This window comes from Hyperolius riggenbachi, chromosome 10 (genome assembly GCF_040937935.1).
Source record: "Hyperolius riggenbachi isolate aHypRig1 chromosome 10, aHypRig1.pri, whole genome shotgun sequence".
In the NCBI taxonomy this organism is placed as follows: domain Eukaryota; kingdom Metazoa; phylum Chordata; class Amphibia; order Anura; family Hyperoliidae; genus Hyperolius; species Hyperolius riggenbachi.
Window position 1 is genome coordinate 138,837,417 of NC_090655.1, and position 25,127 is coordinate 138,862,543.

General features: G+C 43.7%; 1 protein-coding gene across 2 annotated transcripts in view; it reads left to right on the forward strand.

Annotated features, from left to right (window-relative positions):
* Positions 1-25,127, forward strand: part of LOC137535676 (microsomal triglyceride transfer protein-like) — a 101,639-nt gene that overhangs the window by 16,774 nt on the left and 59,738 nt on the right. For both annotated transcript variants that reach the window (XM_068257540.1, XM_068257541.1), the window contains 3 exons: positions 790-897; positions 15,895-16,011; positions 24,036-24,175. In XM_068257540.1, the coding sequence (XP_068113641.1) occupies positions 790-897; positions 15,895-16,011; positions 24,036-24,175 (365 nt within the window). The remainder of the gene's footprint in view (positions 1-789; positions 898-15,894; positions 16,012-24,035; positions 24,176-25,127) is intronic.

Here is a 25,127-nt window from a genome sequence, read left to right on the forward strand (position 1 = left end):
ATAGGGTAAAATTAGCCAAGCGCTTTTCAAATCAATGTTGATTTGAAAAACGCTCAGAAGCCCTCTTGGTGTGCACCAGCCCTCCCTCATTCACCTTTGTTTCCCTCTTCCCCTAGTGCTGGCTGGCTGTGTCTTCTTGTCATACAGGAAAGCTAAATAAAAGTGCAATTCTGGTGAGGCAAATTATTATTATTTAGTATTTATATAGCGCCGCCATCTTCCGCAGATGCATCATATGGGTATCGCTTGCGCTATGTGACGTGACATATTCCACTGAATTGTCCAAACTAAGTCTATCTCCCGTTCCTCTCTCGGGGAGTTGTTCCAGCGCTGTCCCCTGTTCAAATTTGCTGCTTCCAGAAGCCCTCAGAAACACTTGTGTCCTTGAGTACTTCCAAAGATAGGCAGCTCCGTAATACGCCAGCGCACTTTTGTGCATGGGCAGTATGGAGCCACCTGTATTCGGAAGCACTTGGGGACATAAGTACTTCTGGACCTTTCAGGAATCCCCCCCTTAAAAATCCTGCGTTTGCCCCTGATCTTGATTACTTACAGAAACCCCTTCCATGAGAGCTGGTTGTGTTGTCTTAGCACTTTTTGGTAGAATCATACAAATATAAAGGTGTTTCCTAATTTGTTTGGAGAACTAGAGCAGCGATTTCTGTGGGAGTGGAGGGCAGATGTGTACAGTGATCAGTGCAAATTGCAATGTCACCTTTCAGCTGTTCGGCAATGAGACACACTTTAGAGATCATTGTTGTGCCTTATTAATGACTGTGTGTTTTTCAGGTGTTAGGATTTTACAGCACAGAGGAAAACAATGATAAAGTGTTGAACTTAAAGAGAGGACTTGTCAGCCTGTTCCAGTTTCAGCCTCATCCTGGGATTCATTTGGAGGTAATCTCAAAGCTAACATTGTATTTGTAAAAGTACATTATGCAAAATATCATGAGTACATTAGCTCTTGCTTATAGTAATCACTGAATCCCAGCAACGTTACTCCACAGGATTAAAGCAGCAATTCACTCCGCTGAGCATATGTTTACACTCTGCCTAGCAGCGGATCCGAGATGAAAAACTAGCTATAACAAGTAACTTGTCTATATATCTTATCTAAAGTTTAGATAGTTTACACAGCAAATCTAGCTGCAAACAGTTTTAATAGAAAATGATTATTTCTTCCTGTGATACAGTGACAGCAGCCATGTTGTTTGTAAACATTACACAGAGGTAGGCTTATCTGCATCTTGAGCAAAAAAACCTAATCCCCCCTCCTTCTCCCTCCTCTCCTCTGCCTCTGAAATCAATGGCTAGTAACACCTCCTCCTCCTCCTGCCCAGACTGAGCTCCCATGAGCCCTTGTTACTGCCAAGGCTCTCTGAAAACCTGTGGGCATTGTAGTTTATAGGGAATTAGAGTATTAAAACAAAAACAAAAAAGTATTTGGCTTGAGGAATGCCCTATGAACAATAGGAAAGGAACACAATTATGCAATGAGTAAAATTTCACCTCGGATCCACTTTAAGATTGGGATCCTCTTTACCCTCCCCTATGGACCTGATCCACTGGGGATCTTGCTTTTAAAGCAGGTGAGGTTTATGAAAGGATCCCTTTATCTTCAGTTATGGAATATTCCACCGTTCCTTGTTATGGTAGAAATGAATTCCTCTAAAGGTGGCCACTAACGATCAAATTTCTAGCAAAAAATCGTTCGAGTGATCAGATAATTCTGATCAGAAGAAAAATGGTTCACTACACCATCAGCGAACCAATCTTTCCTTCCTAACTATCACAACAAACTAGAAAATCCAAATTTTGCTTTCACCAAAATCAAATCAGATGACTATTTTTATAATCGTTCGTAATCGATTGTACCCATCAATGGAGATTATTTACAACCAATCCGATCAGAATTTCTGATCGCTTGAACGATTTTTTGCTAGAAATTGGTCCGTTAGTGGCCACCTTTACCCCTGTTTTATCAGGATACTGTTATCCTGGTTCAAATCCCAGCAAGGGCACTGTCTGCATGGAGTTTGTATGTTCTCCCAATTTTGTGTGTGTTTCTTATGGGCACTCCAGTTTTCTTTCCCCCATCCCAAAAACATACAGATAAGTCAATTGGCTTCCCCTAACAAATGGTTTAGACTACAATGGACATATGACTATAGTAGGGATTAGATTGTGAGCCCCTGTTAGGGACAGTTAGTGACAAGATTATATACTTTGTACAGTGCTGCAGAAGATGTCTGCACTGTAGAAATACTAAATAATAATTATAAAAATGATTCCTAGTATAAAAGTATTGCTTTATCCCTTGCAATTAAAGGATTCATCTAGAACATGTTATGGTAGGATTCCTCTATTCCTTCTGTGATGGTTCTGTCCCTCTATCACCTATTAGGGTAGGATTCCTCTTTCCTCAATTATGAGAGAATACCTTTATCTGCTGTTATAGTAAGATTCCACAATCCCCAGTTGTGTAAGGATTATTCTGCCCCTTTATATTGGAGGAAGCCTCTGCTCTCTGTTATGGGAGGAGTCCCCTGTCCATTATTATGGGAGCATTCCTATATCCCCTGTTATGGGAGGAGTCCCATGTCCATTATTATGGGAGCATTCCTCTATCCCCTGTTATGGGAGGAGTCCCCGTCCATTATTATGGGAGTATTCCTCTATCCCCTGTTATGGTAAGAGTCCAGTGTCCATTATTATGGGAGCATTCCTCTATCTCCAGTTATGGGAGGAGTCACCTGTACATTATTATGGGAGCATTCCTCTATCCTCTGTTATGGGAGGAGTCCCCGTCCATTATTATGGGAACATTCATTTATCCCCTGTTATGGGAGGAGTCCCATGTCCATTATTATGGGAGCATTCCTCTATCCCCTGTTATGGGAAAAGTCCCCTGTCCATTATTATGGGAGCATTCCTCTATCCCCTGTTATGGGAGGAGTCCCCTGTCCATTATTATGGGAGCATTCCTCTATCCCCTGTTATGGGAAGAGTCCCCTGTCCATTATTATGGGAGCATTCCTATATCCCCTGTTTTGGGAGGAGTCCCCTGTCCATTATTATGAGAGTATTCCTCTATCCCCTGTTATGGGAGGAGTCCCCTGTCCATTATTATGGGAGCATTCCTCTATCCCCTATTATAGAAGGAGTCCCCTGTCCATTATTATGAGAGTATTCCTCTATCCCCTGTTATGGGAGGAGTCCCCTGTCCATTATTATGGGAGCATTCCTCTATCCTCTGTTATGGGAGGAGTCCCCGTCCATTATTATGGGAGCATTCCTTTATCCCCTGTTATGGGAGGAGTCCCATGTCCATTATTATGGGAGCATTCCTCTATCCCCTGTTATGGGAGGAGTCCCCTGTCCATTATTATGGGAGCATTCCTCTATCTCCAGTTATGGGAGGAGTCCCCTGTCCATTATTATGAGAGTATTCCTCTATCCCCTATTATAGGAGGAGTCCCCTGTCCATTATTATGGGAGCATTCCTCTATCCCCTATTATAGGAGGAGTCCCCTGTCCATTATTATGGGAGCATTCCTCTATCCTCTGTTATGGGAGGAGTCCCATGTCCATTATTATGGTAGCATTCCTCTATCCCCTGTTATGGGAAGAGTTCCCTGTCCATTATTATGGGAGAATTCCTCTATCCTCTGTTATGGGAGGAGTCCCCTGTCCATTATTATGGGAGCATTCCTCTATCCCCTGTTATGGGAGGAGTCCCATGTCCATTATTATGGGAGCATTCCTCTATCTCCAGTTATGGGAGGAGTCACCTGTACATTATTATGGGAGCATTCCTCTACCCTCTGTTATGGGAGGAGTCCCCTTCCATTATTATGGGAGCATTCCTTTATCCCCTGTTATGGGAGGAGTCCCCTGTCCATTATTATGGGAGCATTCCTCTATTCTGTTATGGGAGGAGTCCCCTGTCTATTATTATGGGAGCTTTCCTCTATCCTCTGTTATGAGAGGAGTCCCCTGTCCATTATCATGAAGGCATTCCTCTATCTCCTGTTATGGGAGGAGTCCCCTGTCCATTATTATGGGAGTATTCCTCTATCCCCTATTATAGGAGGAGTCCCCTGTCCATTATTATGGGAGCATTCCTCAATCCCCTGTTTTGGGAGGAGTCCCCTGTCCATTATTATGGGAGTATTCCTCTATCCCCTATTATAGGAGGAGTCCCCTGTCCATTATTATGGGAGCATTCCTCTATCCCCAGTTATGGGAGGAGTCCCCTGTCCATTATTATGGGAGCATTTCTCTATTCTGTTATGGGAGGAGTCCCCTGTCTATTATTATGGGAGCTTTCCTCTATCCTCTGTTATGAGAGGAGTCCCCTGTCCATTATCATGAAGGCATTCCTCTATCTCCTGTTATGGGAGGAGTCCCCTGTCCATTATTATGGGAATATTCCTCTATCCCCTATTATAGGAGGAGTCCCCTGTCCATTATTATGGGAGCATTCCTCTATCCCCTGTTTTGGGAGGAGTCCCCTGTCCATTATTATGGGAGTATTCCTCTATCCCCTATTATAGGAGGAGTCCCCTGTCCATTATTATGGGAGCATTCCTCTATCCCCTGTTATGGGAGGAGTCCCCGTCCATTATTATGGGAGCATTCCTCTATCCTCTGTTATGGGAGGAGTCCCCTGTCCATTATTATGGGAGCATTCCTCTATCCCCTGTTATGGGAGGAGTCCCATGTCCATTATTATGGGAGCATTCCTCTATCTCCAGTTATGGGAGGAGTCACCTGTACATTATTATGGGAGCATTCCTCTATCCTCTGTTATGGGAGGAGTCCCCATCCATTATTATGGGAGCATTCCTTTATCCCCTGTTATGGGAGGAGTCCCCTGTCCATTATTATGGGAGCATTCCTCTATTCTGTTATGGGAGGAGTCCCCTGTCTATTATTATGGGAGCTTTCCTCTATCCTCTGTTATGAGAGGAGTCCCCTGTCCATTATCATGAAGGCATTCCTCTATCTCCTGTTATGGGAGGAGTCCCCTGTCCATTATTATGGGAGTATTCCTCTATCCCCTATTATAGGAGGAGTCCCCTGTCCATTATTATGGGAGCATTCCTCTATCCCCTGTTTTGGGAGGAGTCCCCTGTCCATTATTATGGGAGTATTCCTCTATCCCCTATTATAGGAGGAGTCCCCTGTCCATTATTATGGGAGCATTCCTCTATCCCCTGTTATGGGAGGAGTCCCCGTTCATTATTATGGGAGCATTCCTCTATCCTCTGTTATGGGAGGAGTCCCCTGTCCATTATTATGGGAGCATTCCTCTATCCCCTGTTATGGGAGGAGTCCCATGTCCATTATTATGGGAGCATTCCTCTATCTCCTGTTATGGGAGGAGTCCCCTGTCCATTATTATGGGAGCATTCCTCTATCCCCTGTTATGGGAGGAGTCCCCTGTCCATTATTATGGGGGCATTCCTCTATCCCCTGTTATGGGAGGAGTCCCCTGTCCATTATTATGGGAGTATTCCTCTATCCCCTATTATAGGAGGAGTCCCCTGTCCATTATTATGGGAGTATTCCTCTATCCCCTGTTTTGGGAGGAGTCCCCTGTCCATTATTATGGGAGTATTCCTCTATCCCCTATTATAGGAGGAGTCCCCTGTCCATTATTATGGGAGCATTCCTCTATCCCCAGTTATGGGAGGAGTCCCCTGTCCATTATTATGGGAGTATTCCTGTATCCCCTGTTATGGGAGGACTCCCCTGTCCATTATTATGGGAGCATTCCTCTATCCCCTGTTTTGGGAGGAGTCCCCTGTCCATTATTATGGGAGCATTCCTCTATCCCCTGTTATGGGAGGAGTCCCCTCTCCATTATTATGGGAGCATTCCTCTATCCCCTGTTATGGGAGAGTCCCCTGTCCATTATTATGGGAGTATTCCTGTATCCCCTGTTATGGGAGGAGTCCCCTGTCCATTATTATGGGAGCATTCCTCTATCCCCTGTTATGGGAGGAGTCCCCTGTCCATTATTATGGGAGCATTCCTCTATCCCCTGTTTTGGGAGGAGTCCCCTGTCCATTATTATGGGAGCATTCCTCTATTCCCTGTTATGGGAGGAGTCCCCTGTCCATTATTATGGGAGCATTTCTCTATCCCCTGTTTTGGGAGGAGTCCCCTGTCCATTATTATGGGAACATTCCTCTATCCCCTGTTATGGGAGGAGTCCCCTGTCCATTATTATGGGAGCATTCCTCTATCCCCTGTTATGGGAGGACTCCCCTGTCCATTATTATGGGAGCATTCCTCTATCCCCTGTTATGGGAGGACTCCCCTGTCCATTATTATGGGAGCATTCCTCTATCCCCTGTTATGGGAGGACTCCCCTGTCCATTATTATGGGAGTATTCCTCTATCCCCTGTTATGGGAGGAGTCACCTGTCCATTATTATGGGAGCATTCCTCTATCTCCTGTTATGGGAGGAGTCCCCTGTCCATTATTATGGGAGCATTCCTCTATCTCCTGTTATGGGAGGAGTCCCCTGTCCATTATCATGAAGGCATTCCTCTATCTCCTGTTATGGGAGGAGTCCCCTGTCCATTATTATGGGAGCATTCCTCTATCCCCTGTTATGGGAGGAGTCCCCTGTCCATTATTATGGGAGCATTCCTCTACCCCCTGTTATGGGAGGAGTCCCCTGTCCATTATTATCGGAGTATTCTTCTATCGCTCTTATGGGAGGAGCACTTGTACATTATTATGGGAGCTTTCCTCTATCCCTTGTTATGGGAGGAATCCCCTGTTTATCATTATGGGAGCATTCCTCTATCCCCTGTTATGGGAGGAGTCCCCTGTTCATTATTATGGGAGCATTTCTCTATCCCCTGTTTTGGGAGGAGTCCCCTGTCTATTATTATGGGAGCATTCCTCTATCCCCTGTTATGGGAGGAGTCCCCTGTCCATTATTATGGGAGCATTCCTCTATCCCCTGTTATGGGAGGACTCCCCTGTCCATTATTATGGGAGCATTCCTCTATCCCCTGTTATGGGAGGACTCCCCTGTCCATTATTATGGGAGTATTCCTGTACCCCCTGTTATGGGAGGAGTCCCCTGTCCATTATTATGGGAGCATTCCTCTATCTCCTGTTATGGGAGGAGTCCCCTGTCCATTATTATGGGAGCATTCCTCTATCCCCTGTTATGGGAGGAGTCCTCTGTCCATTATTATCGGAGTATTCTTCTATCGCTCTTATGGGAGGAGTCACTTGTACATTATTATGGGAGCTTTCCTCTATCCCTTGTTATGGGAGGAATCCCCTGTTTATCATTATGGGAGCATCCCTCTATCCCCTGTTATGGGAGGAGTTCCCTGTCCATTATTATGGGAGCATTTCTCTATCCCCTGTTATGGGAGGAGTTCCCTGTCCATTATTATGGGAGCATTCCTCTATCCCCTGTTATGGGAAGAGCCCCCTGTCCATTATTATGAAGGCATTCCTCTATCCTCTGTTATGGGAGGAGTCCCATGTCCATTATTATGGGAGCATTCCTCTATCTCCTGTTATGGGAGGAGTCCCCTGTCCATTATTATGGGAGCATTCCTCTATCCCCTGTTATGGGAGGAGTCCCCTGTCCATTATTATGGGGGCATTCCTCTATCCCCTGTTATGGGAGGAGTCCCCTGTCCATTATTATGGGAGTATTCCTCTATCCCCTATTATAGGAGGAGTCCCCTGTCCATTATTATGGGAGTATTCCTCTATCCCCTGTTTTGGGAGGAGTCCCCTGTCCATTATTATGGGAGTATTCCTCTATCCCCTATTATAGGAGGAGTCCCCTGTCCATTATTATGGGAGCATTCCTCTATCCCCAGTTATGGGAGGAGTCCCCTGTCCATTATTATGGGAGTATTCCTGTATCCCCTGTTATGGGAGGACTCCCCTGTCCATTATTATGGGAGCATTCCTCTATCCCCTGTTTTGGGAGGAGTCCCCTGTCCATTATTATGGGAGCATTCCTCTATCCCCTGTTATGGGAGGAGTCCCCTCTCCATTATTATGGGAGCATTCCTCTATCCCCTGTTATGGGAGAGTCCCCTGTCCATTATTATGGGAGTATTCCTGTATCCCCTGTTATGGGAGGAGTCCCCTGTCCATTATTATGGGAGCATTCCTCTATCCCCTGTTATGGGAGGAGTCCCCTGTCCATTATTATGGGAGCATTCCTCTATCCCCTGTTTTGGGAGGAGTCCCCTGTCCATTATTATGGGAGCATTCCTCTATTCCCTGTTATGGGAGGAGTCCCCTGTCCATTATTATGGGAGCATTTCTCTATCCCCTGTTTTGGGAGGAGTCCCCTGTCCATTATTATGGGAACATTCCTCTATCCCCTGTTATGGGAGGAGTCCCCTGTCCATTATTATGGGAGCATTCCTCTATCCCCTGTTATGGGAGGACTCCCCTGTCCATTATTATGGGAGCATTCCTCTATCCCCTGTTATGGGAGGACTCCCCTGTCCATTATTATGGGAGCATTCCTCTATCCCCTGTTATGGGAGGACTCCCCTGTCCATTATTATGGGAGTATTCCTCTATCCCCTGTTATGGGAGGAGTCACCTGTCCATTATTATGGGAGCATTCCTCTATCTCCTGTTATGGGAGGAGTCCCCTGTCCATTATTATGGGAGCATTCCTCTATCTCCTGTTATGGGAGGAGTCCCCTGTCCATTATCATGAAGGCATTCCTCTATCTCCTGTTATGGGAGGAGTCCCCTGTCCATTATTATGGGAGCATTCCTCTATCCCCTGTTATGGGAGGAGTCCCCTGTCCATTATTATGGGAGCATTCCTCTACCCCCTGTTATGGGAGGAGTCCCCTGTCCATTATTATCGGAGTATTCTTCTATCGCTCTTATGGGAGGAGCACTTGTACATTATTATGGGAGCTTTCCTCTATCCCTTGTTATGGGAGGAATCCCCTGTTTATCATTATGGGAGCATTCCTCTATCCCCTGTTATGGGAGGAGTCCCCTGTTCATTATTATGGGAGCATTTCTCTATCCCCTGTTTTGGGAGGAGTCCCCTGTCTATTATTATGGGAGCATTCCTCTATCCCCTGTTATGGGAGGAGTCCCCTGTCCATTATTATGGGAGCATTCCTCTATCCCCTGTTATGGGAGGACTCCCCTGTCCATTATTATGGGAGCATTCCTCTATCCCCTGTTATGGGAGGACTCCCCTGTCCATTATTATGGGAGTATTCCTGTACCCCCTGTTATGGGAGGAGTCCCCTGTCCATTATTATGGGAGCATTCCTCTATCTCCTGTTATGGGAGGAGTCCCCTGTCCATTATTATGGGAGCATTCCTCTATCCCCTGTTATGGGAGGAGTCCTCTGTCCATTATTATCGGAGTATTCTTCTATCGCTCTTATGGGAGGAGTCACTTGTACATTATTATGGGAGCTTTCCTCTATCCCTTGTTATGGGAGGAATCCCCTGTTTATCATTATGGGAGCATCCCTCTATCCCCTGTTATGGGAGGAGTCCCCTGTCCATTATTATGGGAGCATTCCTCTACCCCCTGTTATGGGAGGAGTCCCCTGTCCATTATTATCGGAGTATTCTTCTATCGCTCTTATGGGAGGAGCACTTGTACATTATTATGGGAGCTTTCCTCTATCCCTTGTTATGGGAGGAATCCCCTGTTTATCATTATGGGAGCATTCCTCTATCCCCTGTTATGGGAGGAGTCCCCTGTTCATTATTATGGGAGCATTTCTCTATCCCCTGTTTTGGGAGGAGTCCCCTGTCTATTATTATGGGAGCATTCCTCTATCCCCTGTTATGGGAGGAGTCCCCTGTCCATTATTATGGGAGCATTCCTCTATCCCCTGTTATGGGAGGACTCCCCTGTCCATTATTATGGGAGCATTCCTCTATCCCCTGTTATGGGAGGACTCCCCTGTCCATTATTATGGGAGTATTCCTGTACCCCCTGTTATGGGAGGAGTCCCCTGTCCATTATTATGGGAGCATTCCTCTATCTCCTGTTATGGGAGGAGTCCCCTGTCCATTATTATGGGAGCATTCCTCTATCCCCTGTTATGGGAGGAGTCCTCTGTCCATTATTATCGGAGTATTCTTCTATCGCTCTTATGGGAGGAGTCACTTGTACATTATTATGGGAGCTTTCCTCTATCCCTTGTTATGGGAGGAATCCCCTGTTTATCATTATGGGAGCATCCCTCTATCCCCTGTTATGGGAGGAGTTCCCTGTCCATTATTATGGGAGCATTTCTCTATCCCCTGTTATGGGAGGAGTTCCCTGTCCATTATTATGGGAGCATTCCTCTATCCCCTGTTATGGGAAGAGCCCCCTGTCCATTATTATGAAGGCATTCCTCTATCCTCTGTTATGGGAGGAGTCCCATGTCCATTATTATGGGAGCATTCCTCTATCTCCTGTTATGGGAGGAGTCCCCTGTCCATTATTATGGGAGCATTCCTCTATCCCCTGTTATGGGAGGAGTCCCCTGTCCATTATTATGGGGGCATTCCTCTATCCCCTGTTATGGGAGGAGTCCCCTGTCCATTATTATGGGAGTATTCCTCTATCCCCTATTATAGGAGGAGTCCCCTGTCCATTATTATGGGAGTATTCCTCTATCCCCTGTTTTGGGAGGAGTCCCCTGTCCATTATTATGGGAGTATTCCTCTATCCCCTATTATAGGAGGAGTCCCCTGTCCATTATTATGGGAGCATTCCTCTATCCCCAGTTATGGGAGGAGTCCCCTGTCCATTATTATGGGAGTATTCCTGTATCCCCTGTTATGGGAGGACTCCCCTGTCCATTATTATGGGAGCATTCCTCTATCCCCTGTTTTGGGAGGAGTCCCCTGTCCATTATTATGGGAGCATTCCTCTATCCCCTGTTATGGGAGGAGTCCCCTCTCCATTATTATGGGAGCATTCCTCTATCCCCTGTTATGGGAGAGTCCCCTGTCCATTATTATGGGAGTATTCCTGTATCCCCTGTTATGGGAGGAGTCCCCTGTCCATTATTATGGGAGCATTCCTCTATCCCCTGTTATGGGAGGAGTCCCCTGTCCATTATTATGGGAGCATTCCTCTATCCCCTGTTTTGGGAGGAGTCCCCTGTCCATTATTATGGGAGCATTCCTCTATTCCCTGTTATGGGAGGAGTCCCCTGTCCATTATTATGGGAGCATTTCTCTATCCCCTGTTTTGGGAGGAGTCCCCTGTCCATTATTATGGGAACATTCCTCTATCCCCTGTTATGGGAGGAGTCCCCTGTCCATTATTATGGGAGCATTCCTCTATCCCCTGTTATGGGAGGACTCCCCTGTCCATTATTATGGGAGCATTCCTCTATCCCCTGTTATGGGAGGACTCCCCTGTCCATTATTATGGGAGCATTCCTCTATCCCCTGTTATGGGAGGACTCCCCTGTCCATTATTATGGGAGTATTCCTCTATCCCCTGTTATGGGAGGAGTCACCTGTCCATTATTATGGGAGCATTCCTCTATCTCCTGTTATGGGAGGAGTCCCCTGTCCATTATTATGGGAGCATTCCTCTATCTCCTGTTATGGGAGGAGTCCCCTGTCCATTATCATGAAGGCATTCCTCTATCTCCTGTTATGGGAGGAGTCCCCTGTCCATTATTATGGGAGCATTCCTCTATCCCCTGTTATGGGAGGAGTCCCCTGTCCATTATTATGGGAGCATTCCTCTACCCCCTGTTATGGGAGGAGTCCCCTGTCCATTATTATCGGAGTATTCTTCTATCGCTCTTATGGGAGGAGCACTTGTACATTATTATGGGAGCTTTCCTCTATCCCTTGTTATGGGAGGAATCCCCTGTTTATCATTATGGGAGCATTCCTCTATCCCCTGTTATGGGAGGAGTCCCCTGTTCATTATTATGGGAGCATTTCTCTATCCCCTGTTTTGGGAGGAGTCCCCTGTCTATTATTATGGGAGCATTCCTCTATCCCCTGTTATGGGAGGAGTCCCCTGTCCATTATTATGGGAGCATTCCTCTATCCCCTGTTATGGGAGGACTCCCCTGTCCATTATTATGGGAGCATTCCTCTATCCCCTGTTATGGGAGGACTCCCCTGTCCATTATTATGGGAGTATTCCTGTACCCCCTGTTATGGGAGGAGTCCCCTGTCCATTATTATGGGAGCATTCCTTTATCTCCTGTTATGGGAGGAGTCCCCTGTCCATTATTATGGGAGCATTCCTCTATCCCCTGTTATGGGAGGAGTCCTCTGTCCATTATTATCGGAGTATTCTTCTATCGCTCTTATGGGAGGAGTCACTTGTACATTATTATGGGAGCTTTCCTCTATCCCTTGTTATGGGAGGAATCCCCTGTTTATCATTATGGGAGCATCCCTCTATCCCCTGTTATGGGAGGAGTTCCCTGTCCATTATTATGGGAGCATTTCTCTATCCCCTGTTATGGGAGGAGTTCCCTGTCCATTATTATGGGAGCATTCCTCTATCCCCTGTTATGGGAAGAGCCCCCTGTCCATTATTATGAAGGCATTCCTCTATCCTCTGTTATGGGAGGAGTCCCCTGTCCATTATTATGGGAGTATTCGTCTATCCACTCTTATGGTAGGAGTCCCCGTCCATTATTATGGGAGTATTCCTGTATCCCCTGTTATGGGAGGAGTCCCCTTTCCATTATTATGGGAGCATTCCTCTATCCCCTGTTATGGGAGGAGTCCCCTGTCCATTATTATGGGAGCATTCCTCTACCCCCTGTTATGGGAGGAGTCCCCTGTCCATTATTATCGGAGTATTCTTCTATTGCTCTTATGGGAGGAGGCACTTGTACATTATTATGGGAGCTTTCCTCTATCCCTTGTTATGGGAGGAATCCCCTGTTTATCATTATGGGAGCATTCCTCTATCCCCTGTTATGGGAGGAGTCCCCTGTTCATTATTATGGGAGCATTTCTCTATCCCCTGTTTTGGGAGGAGTCCCCTGTCCATTATTATGGGAGCATTCCTCTATCCCCTGTTATGGGAGGAGTCCCCTGTCCATTATTATGGGAGCATTCCTCTATCCCCTGTTATGGGAGGACTCCCCTGTCCATTATTATGGGAGCATTCCTCTATCCCCTGTTATGGGAGGACTCCCCTGTCCATTATTATGGGAGTATTCCTGTACCCCCTGTTATGGGAGGAGTCCCCTGTCCATTATTATGGGAGCATTCCTCTATCTCCTGTTATGGGAGGAGTCCCCTGTCCATTATTATGGGAGAATTCCTCTATCCCCTGTTATGGGAGGAGTCCTCTGTCCATTATTATCGGAGTATTCTTCTATCGCTCTTATGGGAGGAGTCACTTGTACATTATTATGGGAGCTTTCCTCTATCCCTTGTTATGGGAGGAATCCCCTGTTTATCATTATGGGAGCATCCCTCTATCCCCTGTTATGGGAGGAGTTCCCTGTCCATTATTATGGGAGCATTTCTCTATCCCCTGTTATGGGAGGAGTTCCCTGTCCATTATTATGGGAGCATTCCTCTATCCCCTGTTATGGGAAGAGCCCCCTGTCCATTATTATGAAGGCATTCCTCTATCCTCTGTTATGGGAGGAGTCCCCTGTCCATTATTATGGGAGTATTCGTCTATCCACTCTTATGGTAGGAGTCCCCGTCCATTATTATGGGAGCATTCCTCTATCCCCTGTTATGGGAGGAGTCCCCTGTCCATTATTGTAGGAGTGTTCTTCTGTCCGCTCTTATGAGAAGAGTCCCCTGTCCTTTATTATGGGAGTATTCTTCTATCCGCTCTTATGGGAGGAATCCCCTGTCCAACATTATGGGAGCATTCCTCTATCCCCTGTTATGGGAGGAGTCCCATGTCCATTATTATGGGAGTATTCCTCTATCCCCTGTTGTGGGAAGAGTCCCCTGTCCATTATTATGGGAGCATTCCTCTATCCCCTGTTATGGGAAGAGTTCCCTGTCCATTTTTATGGGGGCATTCCTCTATCCCCTGTTATGGGAGAGTCCCCTGTCCATTATTATGGGAGTATTCCTGTATCCCCTGTTATGGGAGGAGTCCCCTGTCCATTATTATGGGAGCATTCCTCTATCCCCTGTTATGGGAAGAGTCCCCTGTCCATTATTATGGGAGTATTCCTGTATCCCCTGTTATGGGAGGAGTCCCCTGTCCATTATTATGGGAGCATTCCTCTATCCCCTGTTATGGGAGGAGTCCCCTGTCCATTATGATGGGAGTATTCCTGTATCCCCTGTTATGGGAGGACTCCCCTGTCCATTATTATGGGAGCCTTCCTCTATCCCCTGTTATGGGAAGAGTCCCCTGTCCATTATTATGGGAGTATTCCTGTACCCCCTGTTATGGGAGGACTCCCCTGTCCATTATTATGGGAGCATTCCTCTATCCCCTGTTATGGGAGCATTAACAAAATAGAAATTGCCACGAGTAACCTTTATATTTAAGCCTGATCAGTAGCCGGTTCTCAAGCTTCCACTCCACACTTGTTTAGAATAAACAAATAAGAAGGAGTCACTCAATAGGCTTTTAAATTTGCTTTTATCAAATCTCAACAATACACAATTTTGTGTGTATTGCTGAGATTTGATACATGCAAGTGCCTCCTTCTTATTTGTTTATTATGGGAGGATTCCCCTGTCCATTTTTATGGGAAGAGTCATCTATCCCTGTTATGGGTATTCTTTGTCCCCTTTTAGTGGTAGAATACCTTTAGTTCCTCTTATAGGAGAGCTCTAACATCTTGTCATACTAGGATTCTTTTATCCCGTTATGGGAGGATTTATGTCTGCCTTGTAATGGGGAAATTTTCCAATGCAATGTTATAGGAGAATTCCTCCATCCCCTGTTATCATAGGATGAAAGGATACCTCTACCCCCATATTACTTTCACAATAATGAAGTACTATACTGGGAAACATACAAAACATTTATTACTGTAACTATTACTGATCTAAGCAAGCTGATAGGCTAATCTTGTTTTTGTTTATACACAGCTGGTTAACCCATAGTAAGTACATAATATGTATTGTTATAGCTCAAAGAAAACAACCTGAAACCTTTTCTATAGGTTTTGAAGTACTCTTTGGCTAGGATTTACTAAGCTTCTCCTGAGCTGGAAACATACAACACAACTAATCCAAGAAAACTTGGATTGCAGCCCTCACTGAAGGCCTGGTCCCACTTGCGCTTTATAAAAAAAAATGCATAATAAAAAGGGTGTGCATTAGGAGTGTGTTTTTAAAATGCGTTCTAAGTCCTTTCTGGTGTCCTTGCCTATAGTACACTGACATGTGTTGCTGAAATCAGTAATGTAATGCACAAGTGTGCTAAGGCCCTAATTCTCATACTCTCTCTCATATACCCCCTCATGAGTACATTTGAAATCGGCGCCGGTAGACTTGGGCGCAGGATACAGCGGTATATAGCTGATCCTGCTTCTGCACAAGTCCGAGCCGATTTAATTACTATTCCCCCTCCAGGGCACCATGGATAGTGGGGGAATGAAATAATTCGGCTTCCAGCGATTGCTGGAGGCCGAATTATTATGTTTTACAGCAACCTCGGCTCCGTCTTCTGAAGGAGCCGACGTTACTCACTGAGCGCATCAATAGGAGTGATTCCTATTGAAGTCTATGGAGGTGCCGGCTGCGCCCAAATCTAGCAGCGCTGAAAAGCACTGCTCCGCCCCTCATATCCTCTTACTGCACATTTGTAAGGGTTGCTGAAAGGTTAGTGAATAACTGGTTGTTGATTGCAGTGTCATGTCTGTGCTCACAACAATAACTGGAAAGCACTTGGCCATTTTCGTTTTGTGTATATATATTGTTAGGAGGATGCTTCAGGGACATGCCAAGTAATGTACAATGTGTCTGAAGATCTCATCAACAAAACAAAAGACCTGGACAGTTGCATAAACGTGCTATTCGGCTATGAAGCAGATCACATGGTGAGTACTCATTAATTATAGCTCACTTAAATGAGAACTCTTTGTAAGACCTTAAACACACTTATTAATGCTTATACTTTTCTGTCTACTCTGAAGTACTTTTCATTATCACCAATTTCAAAGCCCTATTTGCAATTAATTTATTTTAATGTGAATGGAGGAGATAATCTATTAACTGAAAGAAAGATTATCTTTTTTTTAAAAACAAAAACAATCCAAAAAGCGCTCTGCAGTGTGTCTCCAGCCTAAGTCTTTCAGAAGTAAAGTTGGGGAGGATACACCAATTTCTATGGATAAATAGTGTAAAAATATAAAGGGGAGATGCGAGTAAAAACAAAAAACAATGTCTACTTACCTGGGGCTTCCTCCAGCCCCTGGCAGCCGATCTGTCCCTCGCTGCAGCTCCAGTGTCCCTCGCCCCTGTGGCCAGGAACATCCTGCGCAGGCGCAGTAGTTCAGAAGATGCCGACTTGGCGAGGGACCCCAGGACACCGGAGTTGCGGCGAGTGACAGATTGGCTGCCAGGGGCTGGAGGAAGCCCCAGGTAAGTAGATTTCGTTTTATGTTTTACCTCGAACCTGTCCTTTAAGAATAACATTCCACAGTGTGAAATTGTAAAGAATTTTGGGAGTTCATCATCTACTGTACATAATATAATTTAAAGATTGCATTCAAAATGCTTTCTCACATTTTGTACTAGTCTGAAAGTTGAATCTGTATGCTCAGGGTCTGATCAAAGGTATACATCTGAAAGCTAATCCTTCAACTACTGGCAGTGCACATAAAAAGAGTATTACATATACGACTCAACTTTAAAATCCCTTAACGGCCTTAAAATACACATTCATTTTTAATAATGTTTTTTTTTAGTGTCCATTGTCACAATTTATGTGTAATAATGTTCTGTTCTCGCCTGTTCTTCAATGACCAGCCTGTTGCTTTGTCCTCTTCCTTCTGCTGATGAATAATGGTAGTCTAGGCGCCTGGCAATAATGTTGGTGTTTGAATTTGGGTTGCTGAAATTCGGAAACCAGAATTTGCTCGTCACCACACTTCATCACACACATAAAAAGGGAGTTCACTTACACTTTGTGTTGCACTCCAGAATTGCATATCCAGCAGTGATTCACCATGGAAGTTCTTTCTTGCTCACATCAAGTTAAATCATTGCAAATTCTGTTTTAATAAGTAAAATTCATATGTTCCATATCATTTTAAGTAGGTTTAGCTTTCTGGTCCCTCTGAGCCCCTTATAAAATTCTAGTGGGTCTGGATCACTGTGAGCTTACTGGGTACTTTTTCCGCTACATTTAACTCCAAAACTATCACTCCCAAATTCATAACTGTAACCTAACCCTTCACTTAAGCCTACCCCATTTTCTTTAAATGATGCCTAACCTAAACGTCTGAACTGATTCATCAGTGATGCTAACCTGACCCTGTGCTTCGTTCATCCGTCAACATTAAACCTATTGTAACCTTAAGGCTAATTAGTGGAGTGTCAAAATCTGTTTCTTCATCCCGAGAACAGAAATCAAAAATCTAATAAAAACATTTTGCAGAAATACACATTATTTTTAACATGTCAGGCAAAGTTGGTGGTCCAATTCCAGGGGTCCTATCACTAGCTCACCTTTGGAACTGCATTTGGTGTAGTCTGAGGGGTCAGGGCAAGCTGACAGGTGAAGTCCACTACTTGCGTCAGCGGTTTCATAATAGCTGCATTCTAGGCAGTCATCCAACATGCCTCTCTCTCTCGCTTGGCTGCTGGTCTCTGATTATCTGCTTATTAAGAGAATCTGTTCTGTTCTCTATGTTCTCCTAGAAATGTCTTGGAATAAGTGCAGACAACTGCCTCCAGAGCTAGTCTCATTCATTAAAAATAAGAGTTTATTAAACAAAAAAAGAAGGAGATAAAGATTAAAAATAATGCACAAATGTAAAACAAAGCTATAAATATTTTATGAAAAAAAAAAACTATCCATTATCTTATCTTTTACGGACCCATCTTACAATGGTTGGTAGACATTACATGATGTTATAAAGATGCTGTTATGCTTCTTCTTTCACAATATATATATAATATATGGAAGCTAGAGCAAGTGCTGACAAGGCCTGTTCAGTGTGCAAATGTTTATTTTAAAGCTTTAAAGAGAATCTGTATTGTTAAAATCGCACAAAAGTAAACATACCAGTGTGTTAGGGGACATCTCCTATTACCCTCTGTCACAATTTCGCCGCTCCCCGCCGCATTAAAAGTAGTCAAAAACTGTTTTAAAAAGTTTGTTTATAAACAAACAAAATGGCCACCAAAACAGGAAGTAGATTGATGTACAATATGTCCACACATAGAAAATACATCCATACACAAGCAGGCTGTATACAGCTTTCCTTTTGAATCTTAAAAGATCATTTGTGTGTTTACCTTCTGTCCCCTTCTTCTCTCATGCACTGAACATTACAGGCTTCCTGCAGACAGCTCTGCCTGTGCCTGTGTTTGTAATTCCTCAGTATGTGTCAGCCAGCTACTTTCACAGCCTAACAGAGGAGGATTTTTATCCAGCTCTCTTCTATCACTGATAAGATAGCAGAGACGCTGCTGGCTTATGTAAATACACACACACTGGAGTGTGCATAGGGGAACAGACCAGCACGGACGAGTTGGCAGCCTTCCAGACACAGGCCGACAAGTCTGACAAGGGAAAGATACATTGATTTATTACAGAGACCGTGATAGTACAAAGTGCTGCAGTGAGCCAGAACAGATTAGAATAGGTTTAGGAACTTGTAGGATGGTAGAAAAAACGTTGTAATTTTTGTTACAGAGTCACTTTAAAGTAAACTCCAGTTTGGAAACAGACCTATTATGCTGACTAAAGAGTCTGGAGATGCCTGCAATTCAAACTGAGTTTTGAGCATCTGAGCATTGCCTGATCTCAAAAGTCCACTCCACTCTGTACAGACCTCTTCACCTTGTCTTCACTATTTTTTGATGCAATGCCCCACCCGCAAACATTTAAAAACTCCATAGCGTGTTTTATTGTGAAAAACAACAACAACAAAAAAAAAAACAACTCCATAGCGTCAGTGTTCAACAGATATTTTTTTACATTGGCTAGGGGTGTACTTATGCACTGTACAGATAGTGTTTTTGTGGGCAATTTAGTTGTTTGTGATTGTTTCAGTCACCAGTCTGATGGCCCCATGTGAGATCTAGGCTTAGTCCAGCTACATGTACAGTTCAATCGAGAAACAGTGGTCTCCCGGGGTTAACCAGAGGCAAAACAATGGGAAAATCAATTCGACCACGACCAGTTGGTTTTCCTTCTCTTTCTTTCTTTAACAATACATAATAATATTTTTTTTCTGGCATCTTTCCCCCAGGGGACTTAAGTCGTTGTAGGAAAAATGCATTCATATAAGCACAGCAAAACAAATACATTTTTAGAAGATGTTCAGGGGGGAAGCTTTCTAGACTAACTGTGGGAACAAGTTCCAGAGTTGAGGCTGCATTTGAAAAGGTCTATACCTGTATATGGTTTTAAGTAGATCCTGGGAATTTCAATTTGTTTGTTGAGAGTAGGGTACAGTTTCCATAGGGTCTTAAGATGGCTGGTAATCAGGAAGGCTTTAAAAGTCAGCAGATTTTGAAATGGATTCCACATTTTTCTGTCACCCAATGTAGAGTTTAAAGAACTGAAGAAATGTATGAGCAGCTGGGAGAATTCACTAGCAGGCTAGCTACAGTATTAAGAACGTATAGCAGGGTATGCATGACTTTATAGCATTGGTCTTCAAATTCGGAAGAATGAATTCCGAAACCCAAATTCTGGCACACACCACACTTCAGCACCCGAAGCAGTGGACAGGGTTATGGGGAGTTCATTCACTTAAGGTTCACGCCCACTTTGGGTGACTCCGATGCTTCCACCTTCCACATAAAGTGCAGCACAAACCGAACGTGGGCAAACTCCACATGACTTTGTCCACTTTTGTGACTTTGTCCACTTCACCACACCACAGTGTGGTGTGTGGCTTTCTGGATTTATTCTTCCGAATTCAAACACCAACACTACTTATAAATAGATTGTTGCAGTGATCCAGTGTACTGGGTGATACGCTACTGCATGAGTGTCCAGAAGAAACACCGCTGGGAATCATCTCACCATTTCTCAGAGCAAAGGTAGCAGAAAATGATACTTGGCATCTGAATGGACATGCTGGACAACATAACCACATCTTTTAAACCCTTTAAAACAATTACAAATGATGTCCAATGACTACAGGCTTGTGTAGAAAATGGAGACATAAAATAATTGAATACTAATTTGTTTGAATGCAGAACTTGTTTTCTTATATTTTTAGTTAGCATTTAAATTCTGTGGGTTAGTTATATACACATACACACACACACACACACACGTGCGCGCACGCACGCACGCACGCACACACACACGCACCCTTACGAAATAATACAAGGAATACAACAAAAAGGTTTTTTTTTTTAAATCCAGTAATATAATGTAAGTGTTTTAAACTGTAGACAACTAGTTTTATTTATCCTGGCTCTTAGAAATGTGGTTCTGCAGAATTTACTGGGAACACACTCATGGGTAGGTCTCAGGGACCTTGGCTTTAGTTTGGCTCGGAGCCTGAATATGAAACAGCAATATTGGTCTAAATCTTCTTTAATAGCTTTCTGATTACAAATCTATTCAAGCCATAGAATGGTGGTACCAGTAGGCACACTTATTACTCTTGTTACAATAAACTTGCACATCATTTTTATTGTGATCTTCTAGTGGACTGCTATATTCTTAGGTGACAAGGCAGCATAATATTACGCTTTGTCTCCTCAGAAATTACCATCTCAGTAACCCTGTCATGATCTAGTTGGGCTATATCGTAACCCTCACATTAAAAAAATGACAGCGATAAAGATCTTGCCTGCAGAGAACAGCTTCTGATTGCAGGGGATAGATATAAAAAGGTCAATAGTTCATATATTTTAGCCCTGGAACCAGGGGCGTATCTGGGTCATATAGAGCCTATGGCAAATACGGAAATTGCGCCCTCCCCTCCGTCTGGTCATAGCCCCCTTCCCCTAAAAAATACACCCTTTCTCGTGTACATGTGTTATAGCTGCTTGTGTTTTTTGGCTCGGGATATTGCTGAAGTTACTTTACTGGGAATATCGCTTGCTATTCCCTCTCTGTCCTCTTTTTTTTAAGAATAAGCCAAGTGCGCCTTACATACATAAGTAGCCACGTTCCCCAGATGACAGAATTAATCTGATCTGAAGTCTGAGTGACGGGGAGACATGGGGGCAGACAAGGAGGAGCAGGACAGGGGCAGGCATCAGGACACAGCAAGGGGACACAGCACCGGGGTAAGCATGGCAGCGCAGCATAGGAGCAGGCATGGTGCCCTTGGTGCTGTGGCACCCATGGCACAAGCCATGCCTGCACCCCTCTAGATACGCCTCTACCTGGAACACTCTGTGAAAGACTGTATAACTCTTGTGAGACAATACAACATATAACCAAACATTAAAAATGCGGTGACATGCATGGCTATGCGGATTCCAATGCATTGTGCGGAAAACTGTAGCAAGCAGCATTTTTTTCCACAAATGATTGAGATGCAGCCTATTGATTTCAATATGCCGCATTTCGCAGCCAAAATTGCGTGTGGAAAATGGATGCAATTTGCATCTTACACACTCAAGAAAAGGGGCCAATTTAGGCAGAACTTATTATTAATAAAATATGAATGATAATAGAGGCTTCACACACCTATAGTGCAAAAATAACCAAGTCTCTTTTATTAAGGTCAAAAATACATATCAGGAATAAAATACAACTAAAATATGATTAAAATCTCCCAATTGAAACTAATGGTAATTAGTAATCCTGTCCCAGGCATTTATAAAAAATGAAAAAAACATTAGTTAGATCAATGAAACCCCAGTAGTCTGAAAACCATGAAAAAAAGTGCTACTAGTGCAAAAAAGAAGGTTCTAACGTGAACCCATCAATAAACAGTCCACAAATATGTGAATGCAATATAGCAAAAAGGTGGGTACCTCTATCTGTCAAAATGAGTGCTAAAAATCCATAGGCAAAAAAATATATTCCATTAATAATATTGTGCAAAAACCCATGTACACAGGACCTAAAAATCCATAAGCAAAAAATATTTCATTAATAATATTGTGCAAAAACCCATGTACACAGGACCTAAATACATATATGCACTGTGTGTGGAGCTGCGTGCATATGTATGTCCGCAAACAATTCAGCGGGGACACACATGCACACACAACGCACACAGTGCAGCGTACAAACAATACAAATTGTAAACAAGTGAATATATGTAAACAGATTAATAAAAAGGGCTATTCGTGCCCATATAAATGCAAACTGCCTTACCGACGTGTCTGGGACAGGAGATAGGGGGAAACCGACTGACGCGGTTGCAGCACCGGCTGCTTCTGAAGGAGGCTGACTGATGATGGATTGAGTTGGTCTAAATACTCTAATCGGAGCGCCGTAATCGGGTCGGCGTGCACTCTGATTGGCGCACGCCGCACGTGTCTGAAAAGACCTGGGTCACATGATATGTGACGTGCCAGGTCTCCTAACTCTAGTCTAAGCATGTGCAATAGGTAGAGGCTCCAGCAGAGGCATCCACATTAATAAGTGGCTTACAAAATATGTGATTCAGCACAAATTATATCAAAAGATAAATATAAATACTATAATAAATACAATATCAATAAACATACATGTTTTACTAAGGAACAATTAAACAACAATATTGTGTGTAAACACTATAGACAATATTTTTATTATATTTAAGCAATTTGCGTGTTGTGGAAATGGGCTCTAAGGGCCCTTTTCCACTAGCAATCGCTAGCATTTGTGCTAAATGCTAGCGATTGTGATTCAGCAAAGTCCTAATTTTTCCCGCCGATTGCGATTTTGCTGTGCACTGCATAGCATAGCAAAATCGCAGCAAAAATCGCTCCGCAGCACGATCGCGCTTTAGCTAAAAAACAAATTGCGGTAGTGGAAATTACCTACCGCGATTCCTATGTTGTGTAGAAAACCCTAGCTGTTTGTGCTTTCGCGATTTAGCATCGCAATGGCCTGTAGTGGAAAAGGGCCTATTTCCACTACACGCAGATTGGATGCAGAATGGATGCAGAAAAACTGACTCCAATGAATGCCTATGGGAAAATCTGCATCCGAAAAATCGCGTTTAGTGGATACAGGCCCATAGGCATTCATTGGAGTCAGTTTTTCTGCTTTTCGTTTTGTTTTGTTATTGTTATTTTTTTTTTCTGTTTGCAAAGGAGATTCGTCTGAGGCCTGGGACCCACTAGCAGCGCTTTTCTAAGCGCTTGTGATATAAAAAGCTCTTGCTAATGTGATGCTATCGGGGATTATTTAAAAATCACATCCCTCAAGTGGGATCACACCCATAGCATTACAATAGCAAGAGGTTTTCAAATCAAAAGCGCTTACAAAAGGCATAGAGAAGCGCTGCTAGTGGATTTCAGGCCTAAGGGCTTAGCCACACTATAAGCGCTTTTCTGAGCACTTGTGATTAATTTTAATAATTGCTCTCATCCACTTACATTAAAATCACATAAAAGTCGTTGCATTTTTTTTGCGTACGCAATCTGTGGCTGAGCCCTAACTGATGATAAGGCTGCTTAGTATACAGACTTACCATCTCAGTAGTCCCAGCAGCAAGGTCCCTAATTTTGGCTAAGATGCTGCTATAGGTGTCAAGCCATGCCCCTCCTGGTCCCAGCCATGTACTTCCAACATCTTCCACACCCCCTCCCCCTAAAAATAAAATGATGAGATGAGATTGGTTTTGATTCTTTGAAGGGCTATATGCCATGTAAGCACATGGAATAAAATAACTTAATATTTGTTGATAGTGCATTGTTATATCTAACAACTAAACTACTAAAATATAGTCCTTCACCCAATTTTGTTTCTTTTCCCAAGGTTCTGGGGGTATCGTGGAACAGCTCTAGCAAATCATATTTGTCTCTTGATGGTACCACATTCAAGAAAGCGGTTTCTGAGGAAAGTCATAATGTGTCAGTCAATTTGGTATCTCTCCTTGGAACTCATATCACCTCTAGGTAATGCTTTACGATGCCTATAGCATAGGATCAGCTTACAGTAATCAAAATGTGTTACAACGACTCCTGACCTAATTGAAGGCTATTAGCAGTGATATTTATAGCTACAGATGGCAGTTTGATGTATCGGTTTGCTAATGTTCACTCTCATTGTCATTGCTGAACACGATGTTATATGAGTCATGGTTTGTTACAAACTTTTTATTATAGTTTGTGTTCTATATTAGATTTATATAGCAATATCATCTTCTGTGGCACTTTACAGTGTAAGAAACAAGCAGAGGTACATACAAATCCATTGGTACACAATACAGCTTTGGTAGGCAACATAAATGTCATAGTGACTAATACATTGTAGCTATAAAAGAATATACAGCAAATATACATATATACAAAGAAAACAATAGAGACGAGTTCCCTTCTTTTAAGTGATCACAAATCAATCTAAAAGTGCATACACCCCTGGGATGGATGTCGCCCGTCGGGGATCGGGACCCAATCCCTCAGGCAACATCGCTGCACCGGGCTCAACAGATGCAAAGCCAGCTATATAGCTGACATGATCTGCTGCCATGCAGGAGCGGAGGGACAATGGAGTGACATGTGCATGACATCACACGGCAGTCAGGGGAGTGGCATGAGCAAAAGATTTAAAGGGACTCCGAGCAGTGCAGAAACTATGGAAAGATGCATATCATTTTAAAGCTCTCTTTCTCCTCTTTCCGATGATATATAAACCGCTGCCCTACGCCTTTTAGTTTTCGCTATTTTTGCGATTGAAATTGCCGCGGCCGCGATTTCAATCGCGAAAATAAAGAAAACTAAAAGGCGTAGGGCAACGATTTAGGTGTCGCCAGAAAGAGGAGAAAGAGAGCTTTAAAATGATATCCATCTTTCCATAGTTACATTGTATTACACAGGCCGACTTTTTCTGCTGAATGGAGCTGCTGAC